Genomic DNA, 18,207 nt, shown 5'->3' with positions numbered 1-18,207 from the left:
CTCCTTGCGTTGGCTCTCTTTGAGCCTGCTTTGCACCACGCACACACCTTTGTACCATAGTGAAAGGCTGTGAGCATTATGTCTACTGTCTAGCATAGGTTTTGCACTGAAACAACAAGTAATATCCATCCACTACAAAATCCTATGCTTAGGAAAACTTGAAAATATTTACTGAACTGTATTTATGCTGTACTGTAGATCATACATGCATTCTTGGAAAACCTCAAGAAGGCATCAGCTTTTGTCTTAAATCCAGGTCTACCTTTGTTAGTAGGTAGGGCTTTACATCAATACCCATGGGTAGTTGCTTGGGGACTTGCTCCGACATCTCATCTGTGAAACACCCTCTTGACACAAATTAATGCAAAGTGCAATTGAATTTTTAAATGTCTTTATGCTATTTTATATGAAGAAAAAAATTGTTAAATTTAAATTCATGTTTCATGCTCGACATTTCATTTGTTAGTGTTCTCTGTAGGAATGTCTATGATTTAGGATTGGGTATCCTGGTGCTCTATAGGTAATCATTTACTATGCTTTAAAAGTGAATACAATCTAATATGTAATGAGAAATGTGTTGAAAAATGCTTTGTTTTGGCCTTTCTGTCTCCCAAATTTTCTTGAGGGGGAGAAGTTCAACTCCCCAAACTCCCCCTAGTGGTTGCTCACAGAGCTTGCTCGCTACACACCATGTGGGGGGGGGGGAGTTGGTCTCACTAACCTGATGTTCTTTAAGGTCATCATCTACTGTTTACTGTGCTTTGAAAGTTGATACAATTTGAATATGTAATGAAAAATGTGCTGTAAAATTCACCATTTTGGTCTGTCATTTTTGAAAAATTTCTTGGGGGGAGAACACCCCCAAACCCCCCTACTGGCCGTCGGGCTCGCTCGCTGCGCTCGCTCGCTACACGCCGGACGGGGGCTGCCTCACTACGCGCTGGACAGGGGCTGGTCTGGAAAAATTTGCCAGGGCTGCTTTCAGTTCCCAGTCCGGCCCTGTTGTCCACCCTAAGCGTGGAAGGGTATACTCAGATGTGAGACCCTTGCTCATTGCACCATCAGGATTCAAGCAAGCCGGGCCGAAGACGGCTGTAATGCCAGAAACCGGTCCCCGGAAGCTTGTTTCCTTCCCAGTGTAAGAATTGGCTTTTGTAGTTTGGTTTGCCCTGTTCCCATCATGCACTGGGACAGGAACAGACTAATTTGCATACAGCCAGGTTCTGAAACTGGGATGGTGCAATGAGCTAAAAAACGGTGTTGGATCCAGCCCTGATCTTTTGACTGGGTGAGAGTATTCTGCTTAATTCAGAGACTCTGTCCCTCACCACCCCTTGTTGTAAATAGTATCCTTATATAGGCATAGAAATCATTACCATATTTAGACATAGCGCATGCAGTCCAAATACGGCAGGGCTACTTCCACTAGTTCCGAAAATCCACAATGATTTCTTGGAAAACTCGCCTTCCGCAGCTAGGGACTTCCCCTTGCTTGAATATTGATTTGTCCAAGAACTCATGGAGTTTTCAAAGAACTGAGACCCTTTGATGACATTACTTTACGTCAAACTCGGCACCTTCAAGGTATAAATATGCCCACACTTGCCCTAGCAAACACACGGTGGTTTGGAGCAGTTCGACTATCTACTTGCCCGACGCATCCTGCCACAGCAAGTGCAAAGGAAGCCGACCCTCCAGCAGACACACCGAGAGAGACGCTGTCTTTTTTCCTGCCGAGAAATCCGGCTCCCGTGCTTCCAAGCTACCCTTGCGGGTTGTTGGGAAATTAGTCCTGAGCCTGACCTTCTTCATTCTTCTTCATTAGAGCCTAAGAGAAATCTTGGATAGATTCTTGGCAAAAAGAATACTAAACTTAAGCTACTCCTCACTTACTTCTTCCCTCGTACTAGACTTAGGTTAGGTACATGGGGGTAGGCATATTTTAGAAGCACCAGTTGAGTACTTTTAGGGCCCGATATAGGTAATTAGTATTTACCGATTGGTAAATACCGAATTTTACCGATTCGGTATTTACAAATCGGTAAATGCTATGTAGGTATATTTACCGAATAAATTAACGAATCGGCAATATTCGGTAATTACCAAATCGGTATTCACCGATTCGGTAATTGCCATTGATTCCTATGGGCCTTGAGGCCCACAGGAACCAATGGCAATTACCGAATTGGTAAATACCGATTCTGTAAAATTACCGAATTGACAAGGGGGACAGGGTGTCACTTTGACACCCTGTTGCACCCCTGATTCAGGCTTGTGTGCCATGTGACACATATATATGCCCTTAGGGCATGTATGTGTGCCACATGGCACAGGTGTACATGCACAGATGTGCATGTACACATGTATACATGTAAATAGTATTTGATGGTAAATAACGAATTCTTAAGGGCCTGTGGCACTGTTTTCAGTGCCACCTACATGTAGATTTACCGATTTGGTAAATTTACCGAATCGGTACATTTCAGGCCCCCTACATGTCACAAACCAAATACCGGTCGGTAACGGCCGAAATAGGCCGTTACCGACCGGTATTTGGTGAGTTACATCTGGCACTAGGTCCTTCTTTATTAATGTATGTATTCTATGTATTTTATGGCTTAGAAACCATACCATGCTTTTACAGTATTACTCTATAATACTCTTCGTACTGTTCGCATTGTACTTTGCAACCAGTATTACGATTGTAGCAGTTCATTTCTTCTGCACGAGAAAGAAGACTGGTCAATAAATACATTTTATTGAAAACGCCCGTCTCTCTATTTCTCTGCACCTCTGGTGAAACGAAGCATGCACGATTGACTGAGTGAAATATCTATCTATTGTTCCGCGACTCTAGAGATATATTTCTTATTCTTGGGAAACAAAGTTGTCATGTTTATGCGGTTGTCAGAAACTAATCCCTTCTTGTGAATTTGAGAAAATTTCTAGTGACCTCTGAGCTAGCTGGCACTCACAATTAAGTTTAATATATTCGATAGAGACCTAGTCGACATAAGTCCTACGTCAATTCTATAGTATATATTATTCCAATGCGCAAAGCCTATTAGGAATGTAGGAACTACACTACACTAGCACCTCCCCAGACAGGCTGTAGTGTATTGGGGCAGTGAGGGCTGCATTCAGTGAATGCGTTCCGGACACTACTTCCTAACCATTGGTTGTTTAGAGTAGCCCCAGCGATTCCACAGGCCCCAGGCCTGCCTTCTATTTCTCACGTGGTTCTTATACCACTATTTTAGTATATGGTTTGTGAGGCCCCTAGGGCATAACTTTATTTGTGCAACTTATGTATGCTAATTCAGAATCTTGTAATGTACTTTGGCCTCTGACCTCATAAAAAGAGCAGAGGGGTGTGTTTAGATTAAATACATATATATTTGCTATGTACCTTGTGTGGTGTCCTTTCATTTGGTACGCAAGGGATTATAATTGGTAAAACAACTTGCTTCACATGCTCTCGGCTAACTTCTCACAGGGGTCATTGCCATAAACTCTCCCACAGTTTTCGTGTAGTGTTTTTTTGTAAAGTACACTCTTCATTCTGTAGTGGTTGCTACCTCACTTGTCGCTATACCTCCTGATAGTACTGACAGCTGAGTGTCCGTTCATTGCTGTCAAACACTGTGCACCAGATCCTAGCCCTGGACACAAGGGTCAGGGTTTGAGCATGGCCATACCACGATCAGGGGAGGAGGGCCACAAGTCAGAGAGGAGCTAATTATCTTGTTGGTTGAGATTGTTTGCCTCTAGTGTCCTGGGGTCTACTCTGTCCTACTATGGCTTTAAAACAGGCCAAGGACATCCCTTTCTGCACTTGTCTCCCAGGATAGCGAGGTCGAGCAGTCAAAGGCTTCTGACGGAGTTAGAGGGCGGGGCAAGCACTCAGAACTCAACAGTCAAGCAACCGACACAATAATGTTATGTCTAGCGTAGTACTTATTTTTAGTTAGAAATATTGTAAGGTCATGACAAAATAAATACCACCCGGTTCAATAAACATACAAAGATAGAGTTCCAATGTACGTTCTTTGGAATAGCGCAGCAGACCTCTGGTGGCCTCTACCCTCTGTAAGAGTTCTAGTGTCTATAGTCCCCTGTATGTCATAAGAGCATAGCATTGGCCTCTACCCTCTGTAAGAGTTCTAGTGTCTATAGTCCCCTGTATGTCATCAAGCACAGACTCTGGGTCACCCCACTGGCTACTGTGTAGATCAGTTCAGTGGCTTTTGCCTCAAAGATTTCACGTGGGTGAAAACAATTTTGCTCTGACTGCAGGTTTCTCTGCCCTGCTATACCTACTCGATGGTGGCGTGCTTGGAGTACCCGTTCCTGTAGCAGCGGCTTCAGTTGTGCGGAGCTGTGGGGCAGCCTCATTCAAGCCAATGACTGCTAGCGCTAATCACTTTGCCAGGTCTCCACGGTGCCACTTGTCTTTGACAGGTGTGGGCTCCAGGACAGTTGCTCACGGGAAACAACCTTTACAACGCAACTTTTACAACGAACTACCATTACAACGAAATTTTTACAACGCAAAAACTATTACAACGCATGTATTTACAACGCATGTTTTTACAACGCAGGTACCTTTACAACGCATACCATTACAACGTAAGTATTGGTAAGTATATAATTATATTTAAAATTTTATATGTTTGGGTTTTTTTAAGGGGTATTTTTAGGGTTCAGGGTCAGTTTTTAGTTTTTGGGTAAAGGGATATTTTTAGGGTTCAGGGTCAGTTTTTAGTTTTTGGGTAAAGGGGTATTTTTAGGGTTCAGGGTCAGTTTTCAGTTTTTGGGTAAAGGGGTATTTTTAGGGTTCAGGGTCAGTTTTCAGTTTTTGGGTAAAGGGGTATTTTTAGGGTTCAGGGTCAGTTTTCAGTTTTTGGGTAAAGGGGTATTTTTAGGGTTCAGGGTCAGTTTTCAGTTTGTGGGTAAAGGGGTATTTTTAGGGTTCAGGGTCAGTTTTTAGTTTTTGGGTAAAGGGTAAAGGGGTATTTTTAAGGTTCAGGGTCAGTTTTCAGTTTTTGGGTAAAGGGGTATTTTTAGGGTTCAGGGTCAGTTTTCAGTGTTTGGGTAAAGGGGTATTTTTAGGGTTCAGGGTCAGTTTTTAGTTTTTGGGTAAAGGGGTATTTTTAGGGTTCAGGGTCAGTTTTCAGTTTTTGGGTAAAGGGGTATTTTTAGGGTTCAGGGTCAGTTTTCAGTTTTTGGGTAAAAGGGTATTTTTAGGGTTCAGGGTCAGTTTTCAGTTTTTGGATAAAGGGGTATTTTTAGTGTTCAGGGTCAGTTTTCAGTTTTTGGATAAAGGGGTATTTTTAGGGTTCAGGGTCAGTTTTGAGTTTTTGGGTAAAGGGGTATTTTTAGGGTTCAGGGTCAGTTTTGGGTTTTTGGGTAAAGGGGTATTTTTAGGGTTCAGGGTCAGTTTTGGGTTTTTGGGTAAAGGGGTATTTTTAGGGTTCAGGGTCAGTTTTGGGTTTTTGGGTAAAGGGGTATTTTTAGGGTTCAGGGTCAGTTTTGGGTTTTTGGGTAAAGGGGTATTTTTAGGGTTCAGGGTCAGTTTTGGGTTTTTGGGTAAAGGGGTATTTTTAGGGTTCAGGGTCGTTTTTGGGTAAAGGGGTATTTTTTTATTATATTATTTATTATATATAATATATTATTTATATACAGGGTAAAAATTAAATACAATTAAATTTAAATTACATTAAATTAAATTGATTACATTAAATACAATTAATTAAATTAAATTAATTAAATTAAATTAAACTAAATCAAATTAAATTATATTAATTTTAATTAATTTACATTAAAAAAAATATTATAAAATTACCAATATTTACGTTGTAATGGTATGCGTTGTAAAGGTATTTTCGTTGTAAATACATGCGTTGTAATGGTACTTCGTTGTAATGGATCCTGCGTTGTAAAAACTGCTTTGTAATGGTAGGCGTTGTAAAAGTATGCGTTGTAACGTCATACATCCGTTGCTCACAGATGTTCAGTGATAAAAGTTGGTGCTGCAGGGTAGAGTCCTCAGCAAGTGGTTGTCTTTGGCAGATGCGACTTCCCAACCCTGATCAGTGATCTTGATGGTGAGTCTTCTAAGGGCTGTTCTGACGTCAGGCACCAATGACGCAATGTTGATTCCTCCTTGAATGGTTTGGCACAGCTCACTATGGGAACTGCTCAGGGAGACTGGGAGACCCCACACTACTCAGATCGCTCCTGTCCTCCCTCCCACTGGCAGTCAACTTTCTCTGCGTGTTTTGTAAATAGAGAACATTGTGGGCTTGTGTAGGAAGGTACATCCTGACTATGGTTGCCCCCAACTTTTTGCCCTGTGTTTCAGCTGGTTTTGGACATAGTCGACCTGGGGCCCTGCCAATCAGGACCCCAGGCCTACTGCTCTCTCTTTAAAATGGATTCCATGTACCCTAGGTGCATTTACCAATTGGTACTGGGCCACCTTATCAGACCCCGTAACGCAGGGCATAGGTGTACCCAGGGCCGCCAGGGGCTGCAGCATGTATTATGCCACCCCTGGCTGGCCTCCTAAATTTGACACAACTGGCTGCATGACAGCTGGGGCGAAGTCGTGTAAACACCCTTTGCTTTAGGTATAGTAGCTCTATATCCAACCATACAATGGACACCCGAGTTCCTATCAGTCACTCCTATGGCAGGCCTTGACAATCCTGAAGGCAGAGTGCGTGGGCTCGTGTGAACTGTGTTCTGGCCCGAGCCGAGCCGGTTGCAGCTTGCGGAGCAAGGACCCAATGGCTGTTCCATGATAACGCGTGCCACATCGGTAACTTCGGTGTCGCGTTATCAAGACATGTCGAGTAAGGTGTCATACGAATCGGGGTGCTGCCCTCTCACCAATTCTGGCGATGAGGTTAGCATTCCACCCTTCTAGAGGGACACGACATGTACGTAACTGTGAACCCCGGTTAAAGTTAACTAAAGCCTCAGCTCCACAAAATGGATGCTGCCACCACAGACACGAGTCTGACCTCCTGCTGCTGGGAGTCCTTCCAGCGAGGAGCGCTTGGACAAAGGGTTTCCTGTCGAGGGCGGTGTTCGCACCGTCCCAGACAGGGTTTGTGTATTCTGGGTAGGTAGGGCTTTTGCGAGAAGGTGACTGCGGAGTGGCACCCCGGTGCTCACTACGCATCTGCCGGTTAGAACCAGTTCCAGGGGCGCCAGCCCTGGCCTGGGGAAAGTCCGGCAGGGGAGAGGGGTGTAACTACCCCCCTTCCTGGTCCCACCCTTAGGGCAGGACCTAGTCATGTACCCACCCCTTTCTTTAGAATAAAGGCCGGAGCGGGGACCCTTCCAAATTAGATCATCTTTGAATCAAGAACTACTTTCTACGAAAGGACACTCAAGACTCTTCTCAAGATTTCTCCCTTGTGACTAAGGAGTAGTCACCCTGCATCAGCGGGCACCACCTAAGAACTCTGCGGTTTGCTGTAAGTCCTTCCTCAAGGAATCCGACGGCCCAGCTCGACGAGAACCGGCTTCCCTGGCACCTCTGACCTCTACCCACGTCATCAGCTCAGCTGTGATCTGTGGGTGCGACGAGACCTCGAGGGACCGGCCACCATCAGAACCTGCACGCTCTTAACCAGCACGACCATCGAGGTAACTCTCTGGTGAGTGCTCTGGGGTCCGAGAAGCCCCGACCCTGAGCCGCTCCAGCACCGAAGTGCAGTCTCCCAGCATCTCCACGATCTGCGTGGGGCCCTTCTGCTCGCTGCTCAGCACGTTGTCTGGTCACTAGCCGCTGGCTTGTGCCCTTCCTTGACGACATCCGACAATCATCACTCTGCCGGTCTGGTTGCTCCAGACTGGCCCTTGCTTCCATCTTTGCGAGAAGCACCCCGGACCCTCCTGGTCCACTCAAGACGCCATCTTAGGCCCACCACGTGGCCCTGAGACCTGCCAAGGCTTGTTGCCCCATCCTGGGCCCAGCGACGCCGACAGCATCATCCTTCGTGGGACAGCTCGCACCTCCACCGTGGTCGCCGACAACGCCTCCTGGTCCGTGAGACTGCAGAGCCTAGCGTCGCCCACTCACCTGGTCGAGGTGACGGCCAACCGGTGCCTTCCTGGTACCCTCTGACTACTGGCTAGTAGTACGAACTCGGTCCCCTCTGCTTTCAGGTTTCATCAATCTCCGATCCAGGCTTGGATCTCTACGAACTATTCATCACTGGTCGCCGGCCAGCAACTCCTTTTTCTTCCGGCTCCTGGCTCGTCAGCGAAGACCCCGACGCCTGTAAGACTTGTGCAGCCGCAGCCCTCGTGGCTAGGTAACTCGGCATTTCGGTGCCTGCATAGCCTCTTTACTCTAGGGTCCCGAGTCCCTCGCTTCCGACTTGCCTTATCGGGTCCGCCCGAGACCTTAACCTTTCCGTGTCCTCGGACACTTGTTTTAATTGTGCACTTGAAGTATTTGCTAAAGAGATTTGGTTTGTGCTTAGTACCCTGTCCTCATAAAGAGTACAGGGCTGTTGTGATTCTTAATAAATATACTGTTTATTTTCATAACACTTGTGTGGTGTCCTTTCACTGGGTGTTCAAGGGGTACATGTGTGGTAAACAGCTGGCTTAACGCGCCCTCTCGAGTCTTTAGCCTTAGACTGCTCGTATCCACGCTACTAGGATAGCTGGTCTATAGGTTGACTTACAACCAAACACCATAAGGGTCGTTGGAACGATACATAGCGGTCGCTAGAATAGCGAACGTTGCATATCGGGCCAACTTCTCACATTGGTGAGCAGCGGTTGGGATTTGAGCTTGCTGTTGTTTTACCACACGTATCCTAAGAATATCTTGTTGAAAGATCGCACAAGTACTGTTAGTACATATAACTAAAAGCTTAGAATACTCTGAGTTCTACCGAACCAGCTGTTGTAGCTCCTCAAGGCTTAGCACACCTTGGCTACAACTCTTAGCAAGGGAACAGTAGGTAAACACATAGTGTAGGTAGGTGCATCACTTACACCACACTAGAAACAGTATGTCGGACAAAGGAGGAAACTCTGGGTCTCCCCTTGTGTCAGTTGACCCTCCACAGGTCATCCCTTCAGGATATACTGTGCTGAGCTTCAAGGAGTTAAGACAGCTGTGTCACTCCAGGAAGATCAAGCAGGGGTCTAACCCCACAACGTCCTTTCTGATTGGTCTCTTGGAGACTTATGATGCCAGAAGGGCTGAGAAACTTCTTAGCTCTTCTAATCCAGAAGGAGACATGCCTCCCCTCGAGGGAACCCGAGACGATCCTGACCTCATCCACCTCGCAACTGAGAACGAAGATGGGGAGGAGGATGAGGATGAGGATCTCTCTGGGGATGAGGCAGATAAGGGACAGGTAGAAGTCGTCAGACTAACACGGTCCAACTTAAGCAAACATGATAGTGGTACTGGGGGACCCCCGGCGCTACTGTCAGGTCCGCTTAACATTGGGAATGGACGAGCCAGATCTCTGTCAAGAGGCTCTGGCAGATCCCTTCAAACCAATGGCTCTCACAACTCTTCTCAAAGAGGGATGACGTCCCCTCAGAGGAGAGTGTACGAAGCTAAGGAAAGGGCAGCTAATCTGAGGATCGAAAGGGAAGAACTTGCCCTGGCCAAAGAAAGGCTTGCCTTTGCTAGAGAGCAACAGTTAAGTGGGGTAGTCCCCACTGGTGGCAGCAATGTACCTAGTAATAGGGAAAAGAGTTTCGATACGAAACACCTTGGGAAGATAGTGCCCCCCTTTAAACAAGGGGACGACATCCACAAACGGATTACTGCTTTGGAGAGGGCCTGCACTGTGCAGGGTGTTCCCCAGAGTCAGTGGGCAGCTATCTTGTGGCTCTCCTTTGAAGGAAAAGGAAGAGACAAGCTCCTCACCACAAGGGTGGAGGATGCTAACGATTACCAAGTCTTGAAAAACACACTCGTTGAAGGGTTCGGCCTAACCACTGAGCAGTACAGGGTGCTGTTCAGGGATACCCAGAAAACGCAGGCTCAAGATTGGTCTGACTTTGTCGATTGTGCCACTAAGGCTTTTGAAGGCTGGCTACTGGGTAGTAAGGTTACTGATTTTAAAGGATTGTATAATCTGATTATGAGGGAGCAAATCTTAAATAATTGTCAGAACCAGCTATTACATCAGCACCTGGTAGACTCTGAGTTGACCTCTCCACAGGAATTGGGTAAGAGGGCAGACAAATGGGTCAGAACCAGGGTTAGGCCTAAAAACCAGGGTGGTGACCAGAAAAAGGAATCGACCAAGCCTCAAGAGAAGGGTGGGGATAAATCCACAGAGAAGACTTCCCAAGGGCCCCAAAACTCCAACAAGGGTGGTGGGTCCCAGAACACTCCTTCCGAACAGAAGAAACCTTATTGCCATACATGTAAACAGGTGGGCCATTACAAAAGTGATGCCAAGTGCCCTAAAAATAGCAATAAGGAAAACATACCCCCAAGTAATACTCCTAGACCTCCTGTTACCACTAGTGGTAATCCCCCAGGTGGTGGGAGTGCCCCCAAGAATGTGGTGGGCATTACTTTGGGCAATCAGGACTATGGCTTAGCCAGGTTCCCTGACCACACTCTTGTCTGTGAGACTGGCATGGGGTTTGCCAACTTCACTACTGGGCCCCACATTTTGGGCAAGTATAGACAAGAAGTTTTAGTGAATGGTCAGAAAGTTGAGGCATTCAGAGACACCGGGGCCAGCCTCACCATGGTGAGTGACCATCTGGTCCCCTCTGCTCAACTGACCCCTGGTTTTACTTATCAGGTGACGGACATTCATGGAATGAAGAGAAGGCATCCCATGGCAGTAGTCAAGCTCAGTTGGGGTAATGTCACAGGGCCTATGAGAGTGGCAGTGACAGATAACCTACCTGTAGATTGCTTACTGGGGAATGACCTGGAACTCTCAGCATGGGCTGAGGTGGAGCAAGAAACTCATTCCAGAATGATAGGCCTATCCAGACAGGTTAGTGGGGCAGTAATAGCTACAGCCCCAGTCCAAGCACCATTCCTCCCTGAAAAGGTTGGAAGAGCAGTGGTAGCCACTGCCCAGGCTCAGACAGACTTTACCGAACAGGATAGGAGGGCTGTGACAGTCACAGCCCAAACCCAAACTGAGTGCCCTCCTGAAAAGGTTGGCAATGCTGAAATGGTCTCAGCCTCTACTCAGACAGATAGTGAGGTTGTGAAGCCTGAAACAATGGATCACTCCACTCAAACAGAGAGCATTGAGGAGGAAGAAGAGTCTTCCACTTCCCAGACACTAGGTGAGAGCCAGCCTCCTCAGGGAACTGACTCTACCCCTGTTGAAGGAACGGCCCCAGAGGTAGTCAGGCCTAGCCTGGCAGAGCCCCTGATGGTAGTGGACCCTTCCCAGGTGGGACCCAGTCTGGAGCAGGTAACCTGCACCTCTCTACCCTGTCTCAGTCAGCCCAGGGCTGAAGAGAACAGGGAGGCCAGTGGTGGACCCCAAAGGGCCCCCTGTCCAAAAGAACCCCTTAATCAACAGATTAGGATCACTGAAGCTGGTAAACCTAGCCAAGTGAAAATAGAACAGACTCCTGAGGGATCCCCCTGAAAAGTAGTTAGGGAACTCCCCCAGCTGGACACTGTTGGGCACAGCCAAACATGGGGCCTAAAAACCCCAGACCTGACCTGTCCCTCCAGTAAGCCAAACAGAGGGACTCAGCCTCCAGCTTTAGGTAGCCAGAGGCTGACCCTGAGAGCTCAGTGCATCTCAGCTAAAGAAAGGAAGGCACACAGGATGGATGGTGATTGGAGGAAGTTGAGCCCAAAGGTAGAGGAGCCTCACTTCAGTACTCCATCCCAGCATCAGCCTTCTTCTTTCCCAAGACACATCAGAGACAGAGATTCCCTATGGTGGAGACCCTCAGATACCCTTAGGGTGAGGGGTTGCCTAGTGGACCATGACACAGGGGGAAACCAAGCCAGAGCTGGTCCTTCCTTATATGGCCACTTAGGTAATAGAGGCTTACCTGGACAAGGATAGCCTTATCTCCTTTCGTTTGGGGGGGGGTTGTGTAGGAAGGTACATCCTGACTATGGTTGCCCCCAACTTTTTGCCCTGTGTTTTAGCTGGTTTTGGACATAGTCGACCTGGGGCCCTGCCAATCAGGACCCCAGGCCTACTGCTCTCTTTAAAATGGATTCCATGTACCCTAGGTGCATTTACCAATTGGTACTGGGCCACCTTATCAGACCCCGTAACGCAGGGCATAGGTGTACCCAGGGCCGCCAGGGGCTGCAGCATGTGTTATGCCACCCCTGGCTGGCCTCCTAAATTTGACACAACTGGCTGCATGACAGCTGGGGCGAAGTTGTGTAAACACCCTTTGCTTTAGGTATAGTAGCTCTATATCTAACCATACAATGGACACCCGAGTTCCTATCAGTCACTCCTATGGCAGGCCTTGACAATCCTGAAGGCAGAGTGCGTGGGCTCGTGTGAACTGTGTTCTGGCCCGAGCCGAGCCGGTTGCAGCTTGCGGAGCAAGGACCCAATGGCTGTTCCATGATAACGCGTGCCACATCGGTAACTTCGGTGTCGCGTTATCAAGACATGTCGAGTAAGGTGTCATACGAATCGGGGTGCTGCCCTCTCACCAATTCTGGCGATGAGGTTAGCATTCCACCCTTCTAGAGGGACACGACATGTACGTAACTGTGAACCCCGGTTAAAGTTAACTAAAGCCTCAGCTCCACAAAATGGATGCTGCCACCACAGACACGAGTCTGACCTCCTGCTGCTGGGAGTCCTTCCAGCGAGGAGCGCTTGGACAAAGGGTTTCCTGTCGAGGGCGGTGTTCGCACCGTCCCAGACAGGGTTTGTGTATTCTGGGTAGGTAGGGCTTTTGCGAGAAGGTGACTGCGGAGTGGCACCCCGGTGCTCACTACGCATCTGCCGGTTAGAACCAGTTCCAGGGGCGCCAGCCCTGGCCTGGGGAAAGTCCGGCAGGGGAGAGGGGTGTAACTACCCCCCTTCCTGGTCCCACCCTTAGGGCAGGACCTAGTCATGTACCCACCCCTTTCTTTAGAATAAAGGCCGGAGCGGGGACCCTTCCAAATTAGATCATCTTTGAATCAAGAACTACTTTCTACGAAAGGACACTCAAGACTCTTCTCAAGATTTCTCCCTTGTCACTAAGGAGTAGTCACCCTGCATCAGCGGGCACCACCTAAGAACTCTGCGGTTTGCTGTAAGTCCTTCCTCAAGGAATCCGACGGCCCAGCTCGACGAGAACCGGCTTCCCTGGCACCTCTGACCTCTACCCACGTCATCAGCTCAGCTGTGATCTGTGGGTGCGACGAGACCTCGAGGGACCGGCCATCATCAGAACCTGCACGCTCTTAACCAGCACGACCATCGAGGTAACTCTCTGGTGAGTGCTCTGGGGTCCGAGAAGCCCCGACCCTGAGCCGCTCCAGCACCGAAGTGCAGTCTCCCAGCATCTCCACGATCTGCGTGGGGCCCTTCTGCTCGCTGCTCAGCACGTTGTCTGGTCACTAGCCGCTGGCTTGTGCCCTTCCTTGACGACATCCGACAATCATCACTCTGCCGGTCTGGTTGCTCCAGACTGGCCCTTGCTTCCATCTTTGCGAGAAGCACCCCGGACCCTCCTGGTCCACTCAAGACGCCATCTTAGGCCCACCACGTGGCCCTGAGACCTGCCAAGGCTTGTTGCCCCATCCTGGGCCCAGCGACGCCGACAGCATCATCCTTCGTGGGACAGCTCGCACCTCCACCGTGGTCGCCGACAACGCCTCCTGGTCCGTGAGACTGCAGAGCCTAGCGTCGCCCACTCACCTGGTCGAGGTGACGGCCAACCGGTGCCTTCCTGGTACCCTCTGACTACTGGCTAGTAGTACGAACTCGGTCCCCTCTGCTTTCAGGTTTCATCAATCTCCGATCCAGGCTTGGATCTCTACGAACTATTCATCACTGGTCGCCGGCCAGCAACTCCTTTTTCTTCCGGCTCCTGGCTCGTCAGCGAAGACCCCGACGCCTGTAAGACTTGTGCAGCCGCAGCCCTCGTGGCTAGGTAACTCGGCATTTCGGTGCCTGCATAGCCTCTTTACTCTAGGGTCCCAAGTCCCTCGCTTCCGACTTGCCTTATCGGGTCCGCCCGAGACCTTAACCTTTCCGTGTCCTCGGACACTTGTTTTAATTGTGCACTTGAAGTATTTGCTAAAGAGATTTGGTTTGTGCTTAGTACCCTGTCCTCATAAAGAGTACAGGGCTGTTGTGATTCTTAATAAATATACTGTTTATTTTCATAACACTTGTGTGGTGTCCTTTCACTGGGTGTTCAAGGGGTACATGTGTGGTAAACAACTGGCTTAACGCGCCCTCTCGAGTCTTTAGCCTTAGACTGCTCGTATCCACGCTACTAGGATAGCTGGTCTATAGGTTGACTTACAACCAAACACCATAAGGGTCGTTGGAACGATACATAGCGGTCGCTAGAATAGCGAACGTTGCATATCGGGCCAACTTCTCACATTTGTCTCTTTGACAGCCTGTACTCTTTACTCTTTTATCTCGTGACACTGTCCTTCCTTCTCTTTTCAGGGGGGCTTCTCAGTGCTAGGCAGACCCTTGGCTCTTGCAGCAAGCAGTGCAGACTTCAGGTGATGTTCCCTCACCTCTGGGAGACTGTTATTACACAGACATTAGTCTTGGACACACAGCCATCCAAGTACCATACAAAGCCCTCCCGTCCTTGGTCAAGAAGAAAGTGGGATGAATTGGATCCAACTTTATTGTACTCATATTGCAGACAAGGGAACCTGATCCACTCTCTAAAGCTGTGAAACTGGTTTAGTTAGATTCTCTTTCAAATGTCATTATTGGGATGTCTCTCAGACACAGCCTTTGTGCAAGGTGATGACCATTACAATAGACAAGCCATCCACCCTTCCCCTGGACTCTCGCCATCAGGACGGCTTGTAGGAAGCCTTTTTTTTTTATATCTAACCATCTTTTCTTTGCTTCTGACAGGAGAAGTTAAGAATTGAGAAGAGTAAAATTGAATCTCAGTTTAAAAAACTGCTGCAGCTCCTGAAAGAAAATGAGCAAATACTGCACAGGAGACTGGAGGAAATGGAGAAGAAAATTACAGTGGTAGAAAATGCAAATATCGCCAAACTGTCCAATCAAATCACCTCTCTCAAGGCCCTGATAACGGAGATAGAAAAAAAGTGCGAGGAGCCTGCGTGGGAACTCCTGAAGGTGAGATACTGTTTGGTAAATACAACATAAGAAGGAAGTGAAATATTCATATTTTGTGTGCTTTAATAAATGTATGAGTGGAACACATATTGTCTCTTGGCAGGTGAATGCACAGTGACCCCACGCACCCTGAGAGCTGCACACATTATACAGACATGGATATTTTACATTGTCCTACTTGATGCTAAAAGCTCGATTCTATGTACAAGCAGTGAGATGTAAATGTACAGGAATTTATATAGCGCAAATCACCAAGCGGTTTCTAAGCGCTTGCTTAGGGAACCCGTCCTGGTATTCCCCTGTGAGATAACCCCGGCAGGGTATCCGCAAGGTGAAAGCCAGGCATCCCGCCGCGAGGGGCCGTTGTGGAGATTAAGCAAGCTGTTGCCCAGAGTCGCAGAGTGTGAACCCGTGAATCGAGTAGGCACCGGAGCGAGAATTGTCGAGTCCATGGACATTTTAGGACTCAAGACCCCGCCGAGCCGGGAATTGAACCCTGGTCCCGGGCTGACCTCTGCTTCCAGGTCTGCCTCCTCTAACCAGTGAGTCACACTTCTCCAGATGTACAGTGACCTCTTACAGTGTTATATATAAGTTAATGTAACACACCAAGCAATTCCAGTGACAGTAATTAACAGATGGAGACCAAGAAGGAAAATGTGGATAAAAATGGGAAGCATAGTGTGAGCAAGCATCTCAGAGAATTGAAAAATAAACCAATGTCCTTTTTTTCTAAGAAGTTTTAAACCATTTCTGTTCTAAATTGATGACTTTTCCCCTGATACATGTGGCCACTTTCTTCCGCATGCAACAATCTCTTGTTAGGGTGAACAGCTCTATAACCGGGCATTTGGAATAGGTATATCCATTCCTCAGATAAAGATAGAGATTGCCACAGTAAACTCTATCATTTGAAGAATAGTGGCATTTTTATAGTATGGGTAACCCTTGATTATATTACAGAGCATGCAAAATGAATGTCCACAAATTGCTGCCCGGCAGCAAAATAAATTTGATTTATTACTTTATTATCTTGACACCCTAATTCGGCAACCAAATTCCTCACCAATATGGCTTAGGGTGGGATTGGAGGTATAAACCTCCTTATTGTGGTCATACGCTGTCACTTTAACAGTGATGATCTACTCAAATAGTATTAGTTTAGAGCCAAGAAGCTTTTTGAGAAATAGCTCCATGTAAAGGGCATTAGATGAAAGTGACAGCGAGCATCCCTCAGAGGGCGACAGAGAGCATCCCTCTGAGGGTGAAGGAAGTATCCCTCCAAGATTGTCACAGAGCACCTATCCGAGGGTGACAAAGAGCATTCCTCCGAGGGGGACAGAGAGCATCCCTCCGAGGGTGAAAGAGAGCATCCCTCCGAGGGTGACAGGAAGTATTCCTCCAAGAGTGACAGAGAGCATCCCTGCAAGGGTGACAGAGAGCATCCCTCCCTCCCTCCCTCCTGTGTTGAAGTAGTTTGTAGTGACCATGACTTATCAATGTTCGTACAAACATGTAATTCACCAGTTAATCTAAGCACATGTTCAAATGCCATTTTTGCTTCTAGGAAAAGGATAGATAGTAAACCTATGTTTCCCGGGTGACCAATTTGGTGACCAGTTTGGGGGTGAAGCCCACCACCACCACCACCACCAATGTAGCTAAAAGTTTGGAGAATAGTTTTGTGTCAGTGTTGATCAAAAATGGGACCAGTAAGACCCACAATCCAAGGGAGGATGATCCTTCTTACAAGAGAGGACCACTCTTGCCTCCTGCTAGGATGATGGACCCTGACCCGTTGGAATGACCTCGTGACTCATTCTTGGATGATCTCCCATGACCCTCTGATGTAACCTCTATTGTAAGTACAGGGCGATGACCCATGACCTGTTGATGAACCTCAAACAATCCCATGTGTTTGGGTTATCTGATAATAGTGGTCCTCTGCTTGCTACCACCCACTAAGTCGGTAACCCTATTGACTTATAATTTGAATAGACCAGGGTTGTCCAACTTGTAGCTTGTGAGATACTGGTAGCTCTCCAGCTACCTACAAGTAGCTCATGTGTGTAGCCAGCCTACTCAATTAGATGTTTTTGCTTGGTTGAATGAATGTGTGTGTACTAAAATTCTGAAGCCTGTATTTGAAATGAATATGTATTTAATTTCAGAACTCATGAACTGACGTTGTGAGGAAAAATGGATTTCGAAAGTATATTTGAAGTTGTTATTTGAGTGATAAATCATGCAGCTTCGGAGAGACATATTAATAATATTATTACCATGCACCCGGGGCAGTGTACCTATGGCTGTCCAGTATTTCTAATGCAGCCTTGGAGAGACGTATTATTATTATTACCACGGGCCGGGGGAATTGCACCTATCTATGGCTGTCATGTATTACTCATGCAGCTTAGGAGAGACGTATTATTAATATTATTACCATGGGCCGGAGGCATTGCACTTATGGCTGTCATTATTACTCATGCAGCTTAGGAGAGAAGTATTATTAATATTATTACACTGGGCCGGGGGCATTGCACCTGTGGCTGGCATGTATTACTCATGCAGCTTTGGAGAGACGTATTATTAATATTATTTCCATGTGCTGGGGGAATTGCACCTATGGCTGTCATTTATTACTCATGCAGCTATGGAGAGACGTATTATTAATATTACCATGGGCCGGGGGCATTGCACCTATGGCGTCATGTATTACTCATGCAGCTTGGAGAGACGTATTATTAATATTATTCCCATGGGCCAGGGGCATTGCATCTATGGCGTCATGTATTACTCATGCAGCTTTGAAAAGACATATTATTAATAATATTACCATGTGCTGGGGGAATTGCACCTATGGCTGTCATGTATTACTCATGCAGCTGTAGAGAGACATATTATTAATATT

General features: G+C 47.3%; 1 protein-coding gene across 3 annotated transcripts in view; it reads left to right on the top strand.

The window, feature by feature from the left end:
* Positions 1 to 18,207, top strand: part of LOC147710215 (E3 ubiquitin-protein ligase TRIM39-like) — a 229,427-nt gene that overhangs the window by 60,067 nt on the left and 151,153 nt on the right. For all 3 annotated transcript variants that reach the window (XM_086920889.1, XM_086920892.1, XM_086920888.1), the window contains one exon: positions 15,066 to 15,296. In XM_086920889.1, the coding sequence (XP_086777015.1) occupies positions 15,066 to 15,296 (231 nt within the window). The remainder of the gene's footprint in view (positions 1 to 15,065; positions 15,297 to 18,207) is intronic.

The sequence above is a fragment of the Lissotriton vulgaris genome, chromosome 5, assembly GCF_964263255.1.
Source record: "Lissotriton vulgaris chromosome 5, aLisVul1.2, whole genome shotgun sequence".
Taxonomy (NCBI): domain Eukaryota; kingdom Metazoa; phylum Chordata; class Amphibia; order Caudata; family Salamandridae; genus Lissotriton; species Lissotriton vulgaris.
The sequence above is the reverse complement of the archived record's forward strand: the minus strand, read 5'-3'. Positions and strand labels throughout refer to the sequence as shown.